This window comes from Gopherus flavomarginatus, chromosome 1, assembly GCF_025201925.1.
Source record: "Gopherus flavomarginatus isolate rGopFla2 chromosome 1, rGopFla2.mat.asm, whole genome shotgun sequence".
Classification (NCBI taxonomy): Eukaryota; Metazoa; Chordata; order Testudines; family Testudinidae; genus Gopherus; species Gopherus flavomarginatus.
In genome coordinates this window covers 201281075-201301121 of record NC_066617.1, presented here as the reverse complement: position 1 = coordinate 201301121, position 20047 = coordinate 201281075, and the positions used below count along the sequence as shown (strand labels likewise).

General features: G+C 43.2%; 1 protein-coding gene across 2 annotated transcripts in view; it reads right to left on the bottom strand.

The window, feature by feature from the left end:
• The window catches only part of EVA1C (eva-1 homolog C), a 71679-nt gene extending 53144 nt beyond the window's left edge, over window positions 1-18535 (bottom strand). For both annotated transcript variants that reach the window (XM_050959720.1, XM_050959710.1), the window contains exon 1: window positions 18093-18535. In XM_050959720.1, coding sequence (XP_050815677.1) covers window positions 18093-18219 — 127 coding nt within the window. In that variant the 5' untranslated portion in view covers window positions 18220-18535. The remainder of the gene's footprint in view (window positions 1-18092) is intronic.
• Window positions 18536-20047: the final 1512 nt, after the last annotated feature.

The following is a 20047-nucleotide window of genomic DNA, read 5'->3' as shown; positions in this document are numbered from 1 at the left end:
ACCAATTTTGTTAGAGGCAACTACTCCAACCAAAGGGCAATGTCAGGTTAGAAAAAATGTCCTTATCTCTGTAACTAATAACAGCTGGGATTATTCAGAGAGAGAACACTTTAGCAATTAAATGGACTTGCCAGTCTTTATGATCTCTGTTTACTTTTCTGCAGTTCTCTGCGCTAGGACAATGAACGTAGGCAACTGGTTAGTTTCACGTTGCTTTAGAGTCAAGTTGTTTCACTTTGGGTTCTGATACAGGCTCTGCAGTGTTGTCTGAATTATTACAAACATTATAGGGGAATGTTTATTTGTGTTATAAGATGTCTCTTTTTTGTTTAATATGATGGAAGTATTTCTGCTGGTCGTATGTTATATAAAAGTATATTTTGAAAACAAATCTAAACTGGGAGACATAGCCAGCCTGACAGGGATAGTATTGCAGAACCCAAGCATACAAAACTCACGCGTCAGGCCCTCAAAATCATGAGATATGCTTAAAAATCAAGATTTTTAAAAATAATAAATGTTGGGTTCTTTTGATTTGTCTTCTGGTTTTTGAGACATCAGGGTTCATATTTTCAAGTTTTTTTCTGAAACATGAGAGCTAGAAATTTCCTTTCCCTCCCTCCCTCCCCCTTCTCACAAATGAAAGTAGAGAGTCCAATGTAATAATGTGACTTCAGCAACTAGGCTTTAAGGAAAATGACTTTTCCTGTTGGCTCAAAGCATACAGTTATAAGCATTATATGGGCTACACTGTGTATAAAGTAACCTAAAAACCTGTACAAACCTACTCAGAAGTTAAGCCCGAAACATAGCATCATAAATTGATTTATAGGTGCAAAGATTTTTAAGATCAGAAGGAACCATTGTGATCATCTAGTGTGACCTACTGCGTAACACAAGTCAGTAACTGAATGCAACTTTTTACTAGGACTCAAAAGGCACATGTGAAATCCAAGCTGAATCCTTTCTTCCAGAATTGACCAGCTTAGTTACAGTGTCCACCGTATTGACAAAGAACTCTGACTAAAATTCACTACACTACACAGATAAAGCATGAAATACATGCAGATTGAGCTACAGTATTATGTTGTTATGTTGTTGTTGTTATTAATTATTATTAATTATTTTTACCATAGGAGCTCTAATCATGAACCATGACCCCATTATGCTAGGCTCTGTACAAACAGAACAAAAAGATATCCGTGCTCCATAGCGTTTACAGTCTAAGTATACGATTAGAGACAACAGCTGGATTCAGATAGATGAGGGAGCACAAATAAATAACGACCCAGTATTGGCCAGCATGAACAGGTGTGGTCCTAGCACACCAGCAACCTAACCATCGTCCAGTGTTTCTGTAGGTATCATGGCAAAGGAGAGTTTTAGGGAGGGATTTGAAGGGGGACAATGATGTAGCTTTGTGAATATTTATGGGGAGCACCTCCCAAGCAAGAAGGGCAGCATGGGAGAAAGCACAAAGGTGCTTGTTTGACAATGTAACAAGTCAGCAGTGAAGGCTGTTATTATGGGGCGAGTGGAGGCAAGGCTCGACACCATGATGATGGATGAGATGATGGATAGGGGGGATTGACTGTGAAGAGCCTTGAAAAAGACAACAAGCAGCTTATGTTTGATGCAATTGCAAAGGGGGAGCCAATGGAGGGATTCAAAGAAATGTGTGACATAGTCAAAGCAATGGACTAGGAAAACCATCTAAAAGTGGCAGAAGGTCGCTCTGAATGGGAGGGGTGGAGACGCACATGGAAACCTAAATGTACCAACATGGGGAGCAGGGAGACTCAGAGGGAATGGGAGGAAGTTGGGATGTCAGGGAACATTAAGATGGGTGTCCCATGTGGGGAGATGGGGACAGTTGGGGTGCCAGGGATAGGAGGGGGAGCAGAGTGGTGCTCTGCATGGCATGTGAAGGGAGCTACTGAAGATTTGAAGGAGGGAGACAGCTGGCACTAGGTTGGGAAGAAGGGTCTTGGGGATTTGGGCCAGGGTAGTTGCTCCCACCCCTGGCCTGATCACCTCGGTTCCTATCTGCTCCCCAGGCCAAGGCCAGGTGCTGCAACAGCTGCTGTAGCACCCCCAGTCACACTCTTGCGTCCACATCCAGCAGTCTCAAAGCTCCACCTGACCTGAGCCATGTTGAACTTGATCTGATGGCTAGACATCCCATGAGGGGATGTCTGAGAGAGAGGCCTCTGGTGTATTGAGAACTGTGTTGAAATTGCAATCTATCACTGTAAGAGTGTGAGGAATGAATGAATGGTCCTGCTTGCAGGCTAGGGAACTCTGTAGTGAAGTGTGTGATCTGGGAGCAGCAATCAGTCTGCAGCCAGACAGCTGAGTTGATTTAGGGAGCAGCCTGCTTTGTCACTCTTTGGTTTTGGGTTCTCATATGTTACCTGCATTCTAAGAAATAAAGCAGTGTTATAGTTTTGTAAGCAGTATTTTTTTTGTTTGGCTTTTCTGTGTGTATGCTGTGAATGTAACTAAGCGTTTCTGTGTGTATGCTGTGAACGTAACTAGGCCAAGATTTTAGTTTGGACAGAAGGAGACAATTCTGGAGTAGAGAGGTAGATCTACAAGTTAGCATAGAGATGGTAGTTAAATTTGTGTTTACAAATAAAATGACCAGAGATAAGGTTTGGAGGAAGAAGAAAAAAGGACCAAGATCAGCCCCTGTGGAATTCCCACAGACAACTGGAGGGTAGATGAGGAGGATCCTCCAAAGGACATGCTGAATGAGTGACTAGAGAGGTGAAAGGAGAACCAGGAAAGGACAGAGTTATACAAGCTAAGAGAACAAGATGTCAAGAAGAGCACAGTGTCAAAGGTGGCTGGCATGTCGAGGAGAATGAAGGTGAGATACTGGGTCTGAGCTTTAGCTAGGAAGAGATTTGACAAGTTGGCCCCTCCCTGTCACTTCTTATTGTAAAGAGGACATGGCACTGATCAACCATAAAGACAACACCAGCCCAAAACCACCAACCTTGCTTAAATAGAATTAAGATTGTAAATAGATCTCTCAATTTAAAATAACATTCTTAGACTTCTGTAGCAGTTAATTTAAAAAACTTTGAAAGTCAGGAAATTCAGGGAGAACTTTATTTTTAAGTTTGAAGGTCTGGAAATTGGAATGTTGTAGTTTACAAATGTAAACATCAGAAAGTCTGGAAACACTCACTTACAAATCCAGTGCATCATAAAATAGCACCAATACTGTAATTGACAATACAAAGCATTGGAATTCAATAGTTTGTTCTTATCCAGAACAACATCATTCCATTTGGAATTAATTCACCTCTGTGTAGGTGGCCAGCATAAGACCTGTGCACCACCTCTCTCTCTTGAAATAAGGTTAAAGTGATGCATAAGCTTTGTGCAGGCTCACTGCACTGGGGTGCATTTCCCTCTTAGTGAAGAATGGCACTGTCAGAACATAATCATGAGTTCTGAGGACAATACCTGGCACATATTAAAAGTAATCTGTTTCCTAATAGAATGCCTTTTTATCAAGAATGCATTCTGCAAACATTTATTTTTAGAGCCTGAATATGAAAGGCCCACAGCATTTAGTAGCTCTCTCAATCAGGCCTTTATGTAAGTTTATTATATTGGTTATAATTCATAGTTAAATGTAGCTTGATTAGCGTAGTAATTTGTTCTCCATTTTTTAAGAGATGCTAATTCATTTCAGATCAAAATAGACTGAAATACCTCACATATTATTGCTGGAGTCCCAAAAAGCTAATCCATTTTATAAATCTCCATCAGACCCTATAGTTTTTCCAAGAATTGTGCCAACAGCCAGTAAAAATTGTATGGGCAGGATTGACAGACTCAGAAGGGGAGAACTCTCCCAGTGATGACTAAGCCACTGATAAGCTCTACTACAACTGAAATATTAATGAGTTCTTGAAGAATTATCTCTGGACACTTGCTATTCCGTGGGTGAATTTTTAGCAAAAGCTACCCAGCGACATTTCCGTTATTGATATGCAGAGAGATAGGATGAAATCCTGGTCCCGTTTTGAAGTCAATGGCAAAACTTCCATTGACTTCAAAGGGGTCAGGATTTTTCCCACTAAGTTACCAGAAAGTGACTGATTCTCAGCTGGTCTGCAGTGGCAACTGCTGCCCCACAAGGAACACTGTGCAGGGCTGTTTAGCAGTGTTAAGATAATCGATTAATATTGCTCCAAGAATTATAATTTCTGTACAGGCTGCTTGCCCATTTCTGGTGGCTCTAACTAGCTAACACCACAGACTTTGTGCTGCAGCTTCATCCCTTTGCAGTGCTGAAATGAAAGTGGCTAAGGTTTACTTGGCTCGGTTTCACTGTGCTACAAGACAGTACTATTGTAGCATACAGTGATCTCCACTCATGAAGTCATAAAACCATTTTCAGAGAAAGTTAATCTTCATTACAATAAAACAAAGGATTTAAGGTGAAATTTGAAGTGGGGAAGTAATTCAGGGGATGAATGAGGGGAAAAGGGCCGTAAAAAGGTCAGCATAAATGAATGAGTGATTCCCTACATCTGGAGGTAAGAGAGAGGAAGACAATATTGGAGGAGATGAGTGAAATAGACAAGAAATAGGCAAGCAAACAGAGAGGTAGCATGAAACATGTCCATGGAGAGAGAATATATATTGGATTTAGAAAAAACTACAAAGCCACTAGAAATGACAGAGGGTTAGATTGTTACAGTGTTCCTGCTTCCTGGAGTGAGAAAGTCATTTGGCTGCAGAGTTCTGGACACCTGAAGTTTGAAGAACAGGCATTTAGGGAGAATGTAAAAGAAGGAACTATCATACTCAAGACATTAGAGTACTGATTTTCAGATTGAGATTACGTGTTCAAGTGCGTGACAGTTTACGGCAGGCACTACCACATACACATGTGTAAATCAAAGACTTGAGCGTGTGCACTGGATAGCTATATGGATAGTTGCCATCTAACTCTGTGGGCATGAAAATCCCTGCTTTTGTGCATGCACATGCTTGTTGTACATATGCAAAGTAGGTGGCAATTGAGCAGGTTGAAACTGGCATGCAATCCTGGTCTGAAAAGCAAGAGGGAAAGAAAGTTTGGGGTTAGAGATGGCTTCAAGATTTCTGCCCATCAAAGCAAAGTTAAGGTTCTCATTAAGAACGGTGATGTCTTCATATTGGTCTAGATAGCCTAGCATGTTGTAGGCACTGCTGCAAATACAAATAATATATATTAATAACAATAATGAAAGATAACAGCCAGGCACGAAGAGGAACTGAGTGTGCAGTGTAAAACCTCCTCCCTCTCCCCCCCGAATTAAAAAGAACCAGTTATAGAAGTAGGCTTTATGCAAGAAGAGAGTGCTGGAGATGGCAGCGGTGTGTCCAGTGATAAAAGAAAGCTTTGTCTAGTACAGGTTTGGCAGGTAAAATGGGAATGCTCCTCTCATCAGCTCTGTTTCCAGGAAAAAAAATTAGTAGTGGCAGACATAAAGGGCCTGTTTCATCTCTCACTTATGCCAGTGTAGATCAGTTTTACACTGGTATAAGTGGAAAAGTGAGAGGAGAATCAGGATCTATATATGTACATTAACTCTTTTGATTGTGATGTATGTAGCAAGGGACCTTCCTTCTCATTGCCTATAAATTAGCTAATATTCTTCACAAAGGGACCTCTCAGCTAGTAAAGAGTCAATGTAACTCTTATTAGTCCATCACCCACGGGTTCTTTAGGCTCTTTCTATAGATATAGAGGATTCTCTTCAATATTAATGCTTAGGACAGAGGGGGAAGTCCTCCATGAAAAACATTACTTCCAGGAATTCAGAGCACTCCGATTTGTCTGTTCCATAATTTGCTTCTTTCTTCCCCCAAGTTCCCCAAAGCAGTTTTCCAGGATGCATAATTCAAGTCATCCTAAAAAGTATTAGTCTAATATGGTAATCTTCTTTGGAAAGGGACCTTGTCTACTCCACATTCTGTACAGCACTGAGCATAGTGCCAGAGTGCCCACTCTGCTAGATTTTATTTTTGCATATACTCATTAGCTTTACTTAAGTTTTCCCATGTCCTTAGTTTTTAAGATACGATTCTTCCCCCCGCCTCTCCACAACTTGCAACACGGAGCTAACGCTATCCTTTTTGTTTTCACCATGGATTGTAAACATTTCTGGAATCCCTATGGAGTCCCTCAGAGCTGCGTGGGCTGGAGATTCCCATTCCCACAGTGGCAACATGAGAGGCTGTGTTGTCATGCAAGGGAAAGAATGCTTGTATAATCGTCTTATTTTTAATTTTAGGCATTGTGCCAGCAGTTGGTGTTATCTTAACCCTTTGTAACAGGCAGATGTTCACTTTGAAAGCACAATGGTAAACTGGTGACCATAGAATACTCTGTTCTCAGATGTCTAGTCCAGAACTCAGCAGAGTTGCAACCAGCAAATGCTAGTTCCAGATCTTACGTTCTGACTCTGTTGCTTTGTTAGGACCAGATCCTGAGTGTTTTGCCATTGACCTCAAGGAGAGCTGGAGGAGCAGGCTGTTCATAAGCAAATATTAAAAATAAGTGGTTTACCATAGGTGCAGCAATCCAAGTCAACTCTAGCAATAAAGATTATAGTCACTAGCTACAGTAAAATATTTTATCAATGTGCATTTTCCTAAAGGAAAACATTTCTCCTCCTTTATTTCATGAACATGTCTTGTGGATCATAATTATCTGACATATCATAACTCTGATTACATGTCAAAGTTTGATGGCCAAATTCATCATGGGTGTGACTCCACTGAAGTCAAAATAGAGGATCCAATGGAGTTATATCAGGAATGAACTTGCCTCAAGACCTCAATCTTACCCTCAAGTATATGAGGGCAGTAGCTCTGGCTAGAACCCTGGTAAATAAAAGATGAAAGAAATACATAGCTGGTGACATCATCTTCTGAAGATTGAGGAAGGGGGCAACCATGTCCAGGAGATAGCAGGAAACCACTACACCCCAAAAGATTTTAAGTAGGTGGATCCTAGAGTCTGGAGGAAAATATTTATTTGAAAATTTGGGTTTGTGAACTTGAAACTCCATGCAATCTTGCAGGGATCAATCCCTCAAGAAACACAATGCAGGGTTCAGTTTGCAAACACCATTGTGAACGAAACCCTGCAGGGTTTAAACAGACCTAGTTTATATCTGACCCTCTAAAATTCACATGACATAGGATCACATGAGTTAGAGGTGAGGAATGGGATCACTTAATCCATTCCCTTTCAAGGGTGGCCTACAGTCCCCGCAGCAGAGGAGATGTCAGTTAACAGTACACTAGATCAAGGCCGAAACGCTATCTTCATGGCTGAATTACTTTCATTAGCATAGCAATTGGCTTCACATTTTTTTACTCAATTCAACTTTAGGTTGGATAAACTGAAAGACTAAAAATTCTGCTGTGGTCCAAAAATGCAAAGTGATTCTGAAAATCTAACTTGTGTCTTCCAGCGTGTGAACAAATAAAACAAATATAAATTTAAAAAAATATTCTACAGTTCTTTAGGGCCCTGATTCAAAGCCCACTGAAATCCTTGGAAATTGTTCCACTGACTTCAATGGATTTTGCATCAGGCCTTATGTTACAACTTATGTTTTAAAATTAATTCTAAATTAATGTCCAAACAGTGCTAGTATTCTTTTTGTTGCCAAAAGCTGCACAATAGATCTTTTAAACAACTCTCTTAAAATGCACAGAAATTCAGATGAAGTGACTCACAATGCTGAACAAATAAGGCACAACCGTGCCTCTCCAGTTCTCTCTAAGACAATATAATATTTTTTCTCTATTTGGTGACAAAGAAAAATATTTTAATTATAATTGTTGATTGGCTGGAAGATTAAAAAAGTCTGATCGTTAGTGACTGATTGAAGTGCATTTTCTTGGGCAGTGGTTGGTTATAAACCTAGAGAACATTATTGAGAAATGTGAAATATATTGCATAAGAAATGGGATTAGTATTTCTATGGAATTAGTACCCACTTTCCTTAATAAAGCTGAGGTCACCTGGAAGTCCTATCCCACTGAGAAGTTTATCAGCTTGAATTGTAGTATAAAGGCAGGAGGAGCTAATCAACAAATTTGTTTTATGAAATTTGTTTCTCCTTTGACTTACAGAATATACAATTTGTTATGTGCCAACAATCTGCTCAATGCATTAGAAGACACAAAAATAAAGCAAGTTCCTGTCTCAAGGAATTAACAATCTAAAACGCAGACTCAAAAAATATAGAGATGGGCCTGACACAAAACCCCCACATCTAACTAAACCCTCACGTTTCACAGAACCAAATCTGACATCCCACAACCTCAGACCATCTCAGACCAGAACTCTGAAGTATGCATCCCTTTCTTATTGACATGGAACAAATGTTTTCCTTTAAATATAGCAACCAACATTTGCACCTAACCTTTTCAAACAATATCAAGAAATTACATCTCTTACTATCTCTCTTAATATTTTGGTTGAGATCCAAGCATCACTTACCACAATGAGTCAACAGAATTTACTCAGTGGATTTATACAAGATTCTATCTCCTGCTAACACGGTAAGTCAACAAAACAAATGCTGCATCAATGTGGCCATTGAAATTCTTAGCACTTTATTAAAAGCACCAAATAAAATGTCATTCACTTGCTTTCTTTGGTGTAAAGTATCAGAGGGGTAGCCGTGTTAGTCTGGATCTGTAAAAAGCGACAAAGAGTCCTGTGGCACCTTATAGACTAACAGACATAGTGGAGCATAAGCTTTTGTGGGTGAATACCCACTTCATCGGATACATGCAGTAGGCCACTACATGCGTCTGACGAAGTGGGTATTCACCCACAAAAGTGTATGCTCCACTATGTCTGTTAGTCTATAAGGTGCCACAGGACTCTTTGTCGCTTTTTGCTTTCTTTGTGTTTTGGAGAATCTGGATTGTGTTAATTAATGGAAATTAATGGAAACTTATTGTGCAGGAAGATTGCATGGTCAGCTGATGTTTCTTGAGTGTTTTTGTTTACTTTTCATTGACTCCATTTGCTCTCTATTCTTGGAGTAGAAGGCCAAGCCTAATTTGTTAAAGCAGTGATTATTTCTGCCTGAACTGTTCTTGAAAAAACAGATGTCTTTGTGAGTGAACTAAGACAAAAAGGTTGGAGCTAGCAAAACTAGACTGCTTCTTTTGCCTCTTCCACCCCCCAAATAATTATCCAACCCAGACAGAAGATCCCATGATTACTCCCTTTCGATGTGTGCACATCCTGAGGTTCCATTAAGATTCCTTTGGTTTTCTATTACAGACTTATTTCTTGGAGGCTACACAGAAGAAATGGGTTTCCAGAATAAATTTGAATGAAGAGAGGGTGGTTGATTGATGAACTAGGGTAAGGAGATCATTCCGTATATAAAGGTCAGATGCCCACAACCTTCTTGAAACCCTTGTGACCCACCACAATTCCAGCATTCACTAATGAGCAAAGAACTAAGTGTTTGTGATGGTGGCTCTCAAAAATGGGATGGTTTAGCAAAATAGAAGTCTTCGCTTTTCTAAGTGGATTTTGACCCATTCTCAGATATGAAAGTTGCACGTTACCACTGATGAAATAATAGGCATTTAGGCCAATGGTCCCCAAACTCTTCACAGTCACACAGACACCCCTTATCCCTGTCTGCACCCCCCTACAGGGAGCCAGACAAGGAGCAGGGCTGTAGCTCCTAGGGATGGTGGGGGACAACAGGTGTAAGGGGTTCGAGGCTGGGGCCACAGATGGGGGCAGGTCTGGGGCTGGGAGCATGGCTACGACTGGATGCAGGGCCGGAACAGGGCTGGGGGCAAAGCAGAGCTGGGACCGGAGTGGGGCTGGTGGTGCTCCCTTGCCGCCCCTCATGGAGGCTGGCCCAGGTCCCACCTCAAATATTCCTACGTGTCCCCCTAGGGGGAGGTGCCCCAAAGTTTGGGGACCTCTGATTTAGGCCCTGATTCAGCAAACCATCCCTATTCAGCAAAGCATTTAAGCATGGGCTTAAAGATAAACCCCTGTTTAAGTGTTTTGCTGAATGGGGATGAATTTGTGTATGTGCTTAAATGCTTTACAGAACTGGGGCCTTACACTTCCTCTGGTGAATAGCTAAGAGGGAAGAAAAGAGCTCTCTAGCCACAGGCCCAATCTGGTTCCCGTGGAAGTCAATGGAAAGAAAGAGTCCTGTTATATTTACTGGGCATTGGATCAGACCCTACATTTGTTTTTCAAGCCTGGGCATTCAGTTCCCAGTATTTAAATATATGGATGGGATTTCACTAAAATAAAAATGACATCAGGATAGCAGACATCAGAACAAATATTCTCTATTTTGCAGTTCATGTTACATACAGGATGCAGCATGTTTGCATCAAACAATTGTTAAAGAAGTACAGACTATGTAGATCTTTAAACCAATGTATCTGACATCTCCATATGGACAATTTCTACATGAGATATGTCCTGTTTCCAAAATGTGACATTAAATTTTTTGATACTCAACCTTCTCTACCCAATTAAGTGGTTTAGAACCCTGACATTGGGGGCATGGATTTTCACAACATGTATTATTCAGATAACACTGTTCACAAAATGAAGAGATACCTAGAGAAACCCTATTTCTGTATTTGAAAGCCAGACTAAGGAATAGTGTGGGAACAAGCATATATGACTACGTAACCCTAGAGGGGTTACAGAAAAAGCAAAACCATGTCTAAACTTGATTTGTGGTAACAAAATGTGTGGAAATTGAAAATTCCACCCACAGCCATAGAGGCCAATGTGACTCTTATGAAAAAGAAAGGGACAAATCCTGTGTAAATTATATTGCCTTCATACTGTGAGGTGATCCAGTAAAAATATTACATGAGCAGAATTCGAGAGAATAGGGTGGTGAATGGGTTCGCTGTCTGCCATCTAGTGGTTACCGCCACTGGCTGCCACCCCACCTAGTGATTGCAATAGGATGGATAGGGGAACCCAGGCCCTCCTGCTCCACCAGGTGTCAACTCAGGACCCTGTGAGGCCAGTCCAGCATTTTTTACCTTGGCGTGCCCTAAGTTAGACTTCCTGGGCCACTTCTTACCTCCTCTTTCCCATGGCATTTGGCAGTTTGTCCCTGCAAGCGCTATCTCAAGGCTTGCCTACCCACCTCTGACCCATAAAAGCTGTCACTCATCAGCATGCCTTCTCCCGGTCTGGATCTGGCTACATCCTCCTCCTCCACAACTCACAGAGTGGGTCCTTCTCCCTGCCCTGTCTATGCCCAATTGAGCTGTCCGGCTCTCTTTTAAACCCCACCTCCAATGGAGCATTCTCAGCAAAGGCGGAGGGGGAAAGGCCTCCTGAGCTCAGAGCTGCTCTTTAACCTTTTTCTGTCCAGAGAGAGTTTTATACACACTGTCACACAGCCTCCCCCCTCAGATCCGGTGCTGGGGTATTGTCTTGCAGACCTTGCAGGCCTCCCCCTTACACACACACATCTCTTGGAAAAAAAAGTCTGTGTTTTTATGGTCCTTCCTAGCCCTGTGACATATCTGGAAGGTTGTAAGGAGAGGTACCAATGCATGATCCTGGGGTTGGCGACCCTCACACAGTGCAGCCACGGTAGCAGTGCATGGTCCATCACTAAGAGACAGGGGTTTCTCCACAAATTATATCTTAAGGTGTCCACAGTCCATTTTACTGCCAGAGCCGCCGCCTCAATGACCGAGTAGGATGTTTCTCGTGGGAACAGTTTCTGGCTGAGGTACAGCCGGTGCTCCTCTCCATCAATGTCCTGGGAAAGAACTGCTTCTAGCCCTACCTCAGCTAGAAGCATGAACCTCTTGGTGAAGTCAGGGTGTGTGAGCACTGGCTCTTGGCTTAGCTGTTCTTTGAGCTCACAGAATGCCTTATTTCAGGACACAGACCACCTCATCTTCAGGCTAGTGTCCTTTATTAGATCGGTTGGGGTGCTGCAATGGTGGCAAAATTAGGAACAAAGAATCTGTAGTTCTCAGCAAGGCCCAGGAAGTGATGCACCTGCTTTTTTGTGGATGGTATAGCACATTGCTCTAGGGCCTGCATTTTGCTGACTAGCTGCCTTAGATGCCGGCCCCCAACTAGGTAGCTCAGATATGTCACCTCCCAGCTGGCCAGCTTGCACTTGGCTGGGTTAGACGTTAACCCTGCCTCCTGGAGGGCCTGCAATATCACTATCACATGCCTTAAGCTTAGATGGTCATTCCAGTCCTGACTATAAATGACAATTTTGTCAACGTATGCAGTAGCATACTGCCCGTGCAGGCAGAGCACCTAATCCATTAGGCACTGAAAGGTGGCCGCAGCCCATGTAGGCCAAAGGGCATGATCTTAAATTGGTATAATCCAAACAGCGTGGAGAGGACAGTGTTCTCTTGTGACTAGGCAATTAGGGGAATCTGGCAGTAACTCTCTGTTAGGTCAAGGGTAAATGTATACTTGGGGGTCCCCAGTCTGTCTAGTAGCTCATTGACCCGGGCCAAAGAGTACACATCATACTTTGATATAACATTCATACTCCAGAAATCGATGCAGGAGCAGATTGACCAGTTGGTTTTCAGTATCAGCACAATGGAGTTCGTCCACTCATATGGGACTCCTCGACTACCCCAACTTCAATATTGTCAGCAGTTCCTAGTGGACTGCCTCACACATCTTCCTTGGCAGGAGACAGGGGTTCTCCTGGACCTTTTCCCCTGGCTTGGTGTCTGTGATGTTGTGCCAGGTGCATACGCCCTGGCAGCGCAGCGAACACCGAGGGGAAGGCTTTCATCAACTGTCGCAGCTGGCGCTCTTGCTCTGGCTGAAAGTCTTCTCCCAGTGGAATCAGTCCAGTGTCTTGTTCTGGGGGCATGCGTGAGCCGAGTTCCAGCCTGGGCAAAGAGGTGCTATGAGGAGGATCTCCCACTCACACCAGGCTTTTAGCAGGTTGACATGTTAAATTTGTATTTCCCATCATTTTCTGGGCTGACATATCTCATAATTAACTGCCCCTACTTTCCTTAGCATCTTGAATGGGTCTTGCCACTGAGCCATCAGTTTCGACTCTGAAGTCAGAAGGAGCAGCAGGACCCTATCTGTGGGCCTGAACTCTCTCATCTGGACCCCTCTGTTGTAGGCTCATTCTTGTTCCTCATGGGTCTGCAGCAAGTTTTCCCAGGGAAAATGCCCCTAACCTCTCCAAATCCTCTTGCAAGCAGATGATGTATTGGACCACACTGTGTTTAAGTGGTGGCTGCTCATCTCACATCCCCTGGAGGAGGTCTAGCACCCCATGGGGTAGTCTCCCATACAGAAGCTCAAATGTTGAGGACCCCATGGAAGCTTGAGGCACCTCATGAATAGTAGAAAGGAGGGAGAGCAACTGATCTCAATGTCGTGGGTCCTAGGTGATGAACTTCCTCAGCATCCCTTTTAGGGATTGATTGAAGCACTCCACCAGCCTGTCCATCTGAGGGTGATAGACTGACATCTTTAAGGTCTTAATCCTTAAGAGATCACGTAGTTCTTTTGTCAATTTTGATATCATGTTGCTCCCCTGATCGGTTAAGATCTCCTTTCGTACCCTGACCCGGTTGAATAGCTTCAGCAGCTCGGGGATGATGTGAGTGGCTGTGCTAGCTCAAAGAGGGATGGCCTTGACATAGTTCATTATCATTCAGTGTACTGGTACCCAGCTGTTGTCTTCTCGAGCGGTTCCACCAGACCCATGCCGATTCTTTTGAAGTTGGTCCCAACCATTGGGAGGGTGACGAACGGGGCTTTCAGGAGTATTGTGGACCTGGCTGGGAGGCACTCGGGGTATGACACACAATAATCCTTCACTTCTCCATCCCCAGCCAGTAAAACCTAAGGGCTACCTAGTTGAAGGTTTTCTCTTGCCGAATCTGACCCATACAGGGTATTGTATGTGCCAGCTCTAGCACCTGTATTTCTCCTGTTTGGGCATTCTGGGCCATCCAGTACATTCTCTCCTCCCATAGCTCAAAGTGAGAACATAGTTGCAGCAGCCATGGGTCTGCCACTTCCCAGTTCATGCCTGTGAGATGCTCATATGCCCGTCTCAGAGTCAGGTCCTCCTTCTGCACACTTATAAAATCTATTTTGGTCATCAGCAAATCCCAGTCTTGAGACTAGGGGCCTTTTGCCTCCCTGGTGGTGGTTCCAGTTGTGACAGGTTCTCTTTGGGGTCCTCTTTATCCCTGACTCAAGCTAGGTTTCCTGACCCCAGGGATTCGGGGGTCCCTCCCTGGGGGTCTTCTTCCCTCAGCAGGTCATTATCCCAGGATTTCATAATCTTCTTAAAATCTTCCACGTCTTGACCCAGAATCACTGCGTAAGCTAGTGCAGAGGCTACCCCGACCCACACTTTCCTCGAGTGTTCACCTATCGTGAGCTGCACTTCCCTAGTGGAGTATGGGCATATATGTCCATGGATATACTGTAGATAGATGGTGTGTAGGTTGTCTCCCAGCCTGGCTAGGTGTACTCGGGCCATTGTCTGGCTACACCCAGAGCCTTTTGATTAGTCTCATTATAGTTGGAATGCCAACACTCATTTTTTCATGTTCTCTGTGCATATATATCTTCCTACAGTATTTTCCACTGCATGCATCCAATGAAGTGGGCTGTAGCCCAGAAAAGCTTATGCCCAAATAAATTTGTTAGGCTCTAGGGTGCCATAAGTACTCCTCGTTCTTATTGTTCTTCTGTGTATCTCTCCATTGTATAAGTCTAACTCTATGCTCCAAACCTTTGCATGTGCTGGGAGAATTAGGTCCTGTGACCAACAAAGGACTAAACAATTTCCAGGTTAGTACTGACAGCATAATTTAATGTATTTAAAAAAGGAAAGGGTAAATGTACTGTTGTTTCATGCAGGCTTTCACAGCAGGCTGGGAAGTGATTAGAGGAAATCATCAGCATGCCAGGAGAAGGAGGAGAGAGAGTCAGCTCAGTTTGGGGCTGCTGAGGTAGAGATCTGATGCTAGAATCACACAGAGTGAAAAGATCAGTGAACCAAGAAAGTATGCCACCTGATAATCAGAGTATAAAAGCTCAAGATCTGTGAAGAGGAGAAAAAGCTTAAGCAACTTTCCTTCCAACTCCATGTGCATCACTAATCTCTCACTACTGGATCCAGCTGTACGGAACACTTAAATGACCCCTTGACTCTTTCAGTTTCTTTTGCTGTGACATGGTTTTCAAAAGGAAATGCACACCAGGCCGCATGGAGATTTTGCTGTTAGATTCACCTTCTCCAAAAAGTGAACATGCATGTGGATTACAAAACACTGAGCGCCAGCTCCTCAGCTGATGTAAATCAGCACAACTTCTTTTAACATCTGTCCTTGAGAGCAGAGGGGACATGTGGGCCGGGTGGGGGCCCTATCAGCAGGCACAGGTCACCTCTACCAGAGAGAGATTGTTTTGTTTCTTACAAGTCTTTGTGCCAATAGTGTACTGTCTCTTTAAAAGAGGTAGATTTGTTTTCACAAACTCAACAAGGCTTAAGAAAATCAACTGTGTGCTTTTGCTGAGGAAGGAAGGGAAAGTATAAGGAAAGTCAGCAACTTTAGAAGCTCAGTACTTGCCTTTGCTGTTGCATAGCCTGCAGCTCCTTAACAGGTATATTAGTTTTAAGCAGACTCAGGATGGCATTTACAGGTTTCATCTTACTTCTTGAGAATTTTCTGACAGCTTTTGGTCTGCACTACCTGTTGTAAGTTTCACTAATTCAGAGTTAGTGAAAAACCTGCTTGGATTGTTCTGGATAGCATTCTTTTTTCCCTTAAAGGGATCGCTAACATTTTGATTTTTTTCTTTATCACTATGGATCACATCCCTGCATTAAGAAAAAATGTGAGCAAATAGTAATGCCTACAAATGTCACCAGTTCCTGTTGGCAATAGATTGCAATTTAAGAGGCTAATCTACATTTTACTTACACAGTTGTCTGTATGGCATATTTGTAATGCTGGATTCTGGGTTTGGGGTGGGGGGAATTGTCTTGATTAATTTCATTTATTTGGATAGATCTATGAACAATGAAATACTGAATACATAAGTACTTTTGAAATTTATCTTGGATTTCCTTATCTAAATAACTTAATTTCAAGTTTTGAATAGTCTTTTGTGAGAGGATCTAGGGATATTTTTGCATTCAGTTGCTATTAGAAATGGAAAATGTGAACTCTGTTTTTTTTTCTTACTTATAGACAGTTATGTTAGTAACTCCAGTACTACTACCAATAACTGGGAGTCAAGCCACAAAACAGCTAAGAGTAAGATAACAAGTATTTAAAAGCCTTTTACATGTGAAAGAAATCTAAGGGTAGAAATATAACATATAAATCTGTTATTTTGTTCTCTACAATTTAGGAATGCTTGTTCAGGAAAAGGATTTTCACTTTTATTCAATTTAAAACAATAGTACCAACTATTTTTCTTACATCTGAGAAAATAAACACATCCAGCCTCTGCACAACCACCCACCAGCATTTTAAAGAGAATTAACATTAACTATGTTAATATTTATAATAATGTATTAATATTATTGATGATGTATTAACTTTGTCCCAGTGCATCTGATTAGGATTTGGACTCTGCTTTTTAATTGTGACGTTTACCTTCTGCCATAGGAGAAAACACTGGCTTACAGTTTGATAAGGCTGCAACTATGAGGGGAACACTAAGCATATTATTAAATATACAAAGGCAAACAGCTGATCTTCTAAGTACTTTCATAACAACAATGAAATGTTCTCTGTCATATAACAAAAGAAATGAAACAGAAATAGTAATCTTCAATAGAAATGTTGTCCTTTCTTTCTGCTGAAAATAAGCAGCAGCATCAGTACAATTTCCAAAGCTATTTAAATTTTGCATTATGAAATAGTTCCCTTGCATTATCAGCCACATGTCATTTTGATGGGGGACTGGTGTGTCCACTGGTCTCAGAACTGACCTTGTATGATATCTTCACTTAGGCCCTGATCCAAAGTCCATGGAAGTCAGTGAGAGTCTTTCCATTGACTCCCATGGACTTTGGAACAGGCCTTTACTCACTACCAAATTGTGTTCTCAATAGTTTTATTTGAAAAAAGATTGATCGTACTGAATGGTTAAAGTTGTCACACTGCTTCCCATGCCACTTCCCTGGAACCCTTAACTCCCTCTTCCTATGTCCTCCTCTTTAAGTAATTCTACAGCACTAGAAGGTCTGAATCATGGTCTTATTAACTTTTGTGGTGTTGGCCTAACAGCCTGTCAGGATGGGCATGATCTTGCTCGATGCTGCAGTTAATGGGTCTCTCCTTTTAAGTGATCTGTGTTGAAGAGGTAGCCAGTGTTCTCCCTTTGACTAATCTTTGCTCTGTGTCTAAATGTGAGCTTTGTACAGCTAACATCTATGTCCAATGCAGGCCCAAAGGCTAAAACTGAACCCCTAAATGTGATTTCCAAAGCAATGATAACAGAAGCTTCACTGATTCCAAAATCAGAAATTTAGCCAAAGTAAAATGTCCCAGTCTTCTCATCTATCTATCTATCATTATACTTCTATACCAGAGCATGCACCCTAATCCCCAGCATGCACCCTAGTGAGGAACCACTCCAGGGTGCACCACAGCCCTGGGTACATGTTCTACTCATGAGCCCCTCCCAGACATTCACCTAACTACTCCTAGACATGCACCCTAATCCTATGCACACATCCCTGCTGGGCACACACCCTGCCCTAGCCCTTTGCACATATCCCGCTGAGCTGAGAGCTGGGCACCCTAATCCTGGACATGCACCTTGCTGATGAGCCAGTGCTGGGCACGCACTGTATTGAGGAGCCCCTCCTAGTCACACCCCCGATCCTGGCCATGCACCCTGCTTGTTGGGCAGGCAGACAAGCTAGTCCCTTCCCCCCAGTGCATGCTAGTGAGGTGTCTACCTGTTACTCAGTGTCCCTGTCTCCTCCCAGCCCCAGGCGGGTTCTGCCAGCCCTGGGCAGGGCATGGCCACGCTGCCTTACCTGAGAAGTCTGTCAGAGCCTCGATTTCCTTGGTCCCCACTAGGAACACGCAGTACAGGAGATTGAGAAGCAGCCCGGGCTCTACCTGTCTCCGGCTTGGATGCTGCCCAGCATCCAGTTCACTCATGGTGCGGGGAGGGGGGGGGGGTCTTTGCAGCCCGGGGGAGTCACATGATGAACCCGGCCCCCAGCTGGCAGCGCGTCCTCCCCAGCAGCCACCTCCCCTGCAAGCGCCCCGTCCTTCCCGGGACTAGAGCGCGCTGCCCACAGCACCAGCGGGGAGGGAGCCGAGCGCCGCCGTGACCGAGCCCGCGCCTCCGCGCAGTTTCCCCCAAGAGGAAGTCCCAGCAATTACTAGTCCCTGGCACAGCGCTTTGCTGCGTGTGCGTGTTTGTGTGTGAGGGGAAGAGACGAGCCCTTCCCCAGGGCACGGCTCCCGTGAGAGCCTGCGGGAGTCAATCCCGAAGTGCCCCCCCTCCGCCCTTCTCTCCACCCCCGGCTGGACATTTCTAGGGCCCGGCACCTCCCTCCTGGTTCCCACACATCGCTTCTTCCTCGCGCGCTGAGCTCAGCGCTGCTTCCTAGCCACGGAGCTGCGGGCTCGGAAACTCCCGTGCGCGGCGTCCCGGTGTGTCTGACAGGAGCCCCCCTGCCCGCGCACGCGTTACCTCACAGAGCTCAATCAAGCCTTCCCAGAACCCCCCCTTGGAGTTGGCACCGAAGCGGGCACCACACTTTTCTTCCTTCTCTACTTCAGACTTTTTGACACGATCATTAGCAAAGCAGAATGTGCCAGATTCATTGGTCTAACCCAGCAGATCACTGCTCTTTAGCCTGTCCTATGGGTCTCTGAGGAAAACCCAACCAATCTACAGATTTCCTCCAAACTCAGGATGGGAGGAATTCAGCTGAAATGTATCTTGTTTTAAGAAACAATACCAAACACACGTATCAAAACAATCTTGTTTCCCTGATTTCTCTGCTAATTTAGATCCTTCTCTTAGCAAATATTGTATTGCTTCATTTAATATCCAGTTTCGCAGATAGAGTCCCCCCCCCCATTTTGTCCCATTAAAGTTTTAAATGAGCATTGGGAAAATATTAGGGGGACTGCAGTCTCTTTTGCAGGAATAAAAAAAACTAGTGGACAGTAAGGGATCCAAAAACTGCCCTTACAATATTCTATACTACCTTCAAATGTTCTTTCCAGTTCTTTTAAGCCCATCAGTAGGGAATTGCTGAAAATCGCTTAGTCTGTGTGTATCTCCTTTTGACGTTATTGGGACTAATTAAGTAATAATTAAGCTAGGGAACTAGTTCCCCAGCCCCTTTAAGGCTTGCCACCATGAGGGAGAATAGAAACAATATTGGAAATATGATAAGGAAGCATCTGCAATCAACTCTCTGCACTGAGGTTGTGTTCAAAGATAAATATGAAAGTGGGAAGGCATGAGCATTTCACAGTTTGTAGCTTAGTATGCACAGTCACACTCTACAACTTATTTCTTAGATGACTTTGATGAGTATGTAATAGGAGATGGGACCAAACTAGCACTGCAGATTGTATTCCAATCCCACACCTCAATATTTGCAGGAGTTCAGACCAGATCCAGATTGAATTTCCCAGCTCTGGCATCTCTCTGAAGTGGGCCAAACTGGAACATCTTTTCTGACCAGTTTGAACTTTGTCAGAGTTTGTATTTGGCTCTGAATAAGTATCCTAATTTCAGGCCCATCTTTAACAGAAAATTCTTTCTTTCTTTCCTTCTTTCATTCTTTCTTACACACATACAGAGTACACCAGTTGATTACCACATACATTATATTCAGGCTTCCCTGGTCTTAGGCAGATAAAAGCAAATTAAATTTTGCATTAACCTGTTTGTGGTTGTGAGCACTCCACTAATTTTTACTGAATTCAGATAAATAAGATAAAAATATGTTAGTGGTAGCCA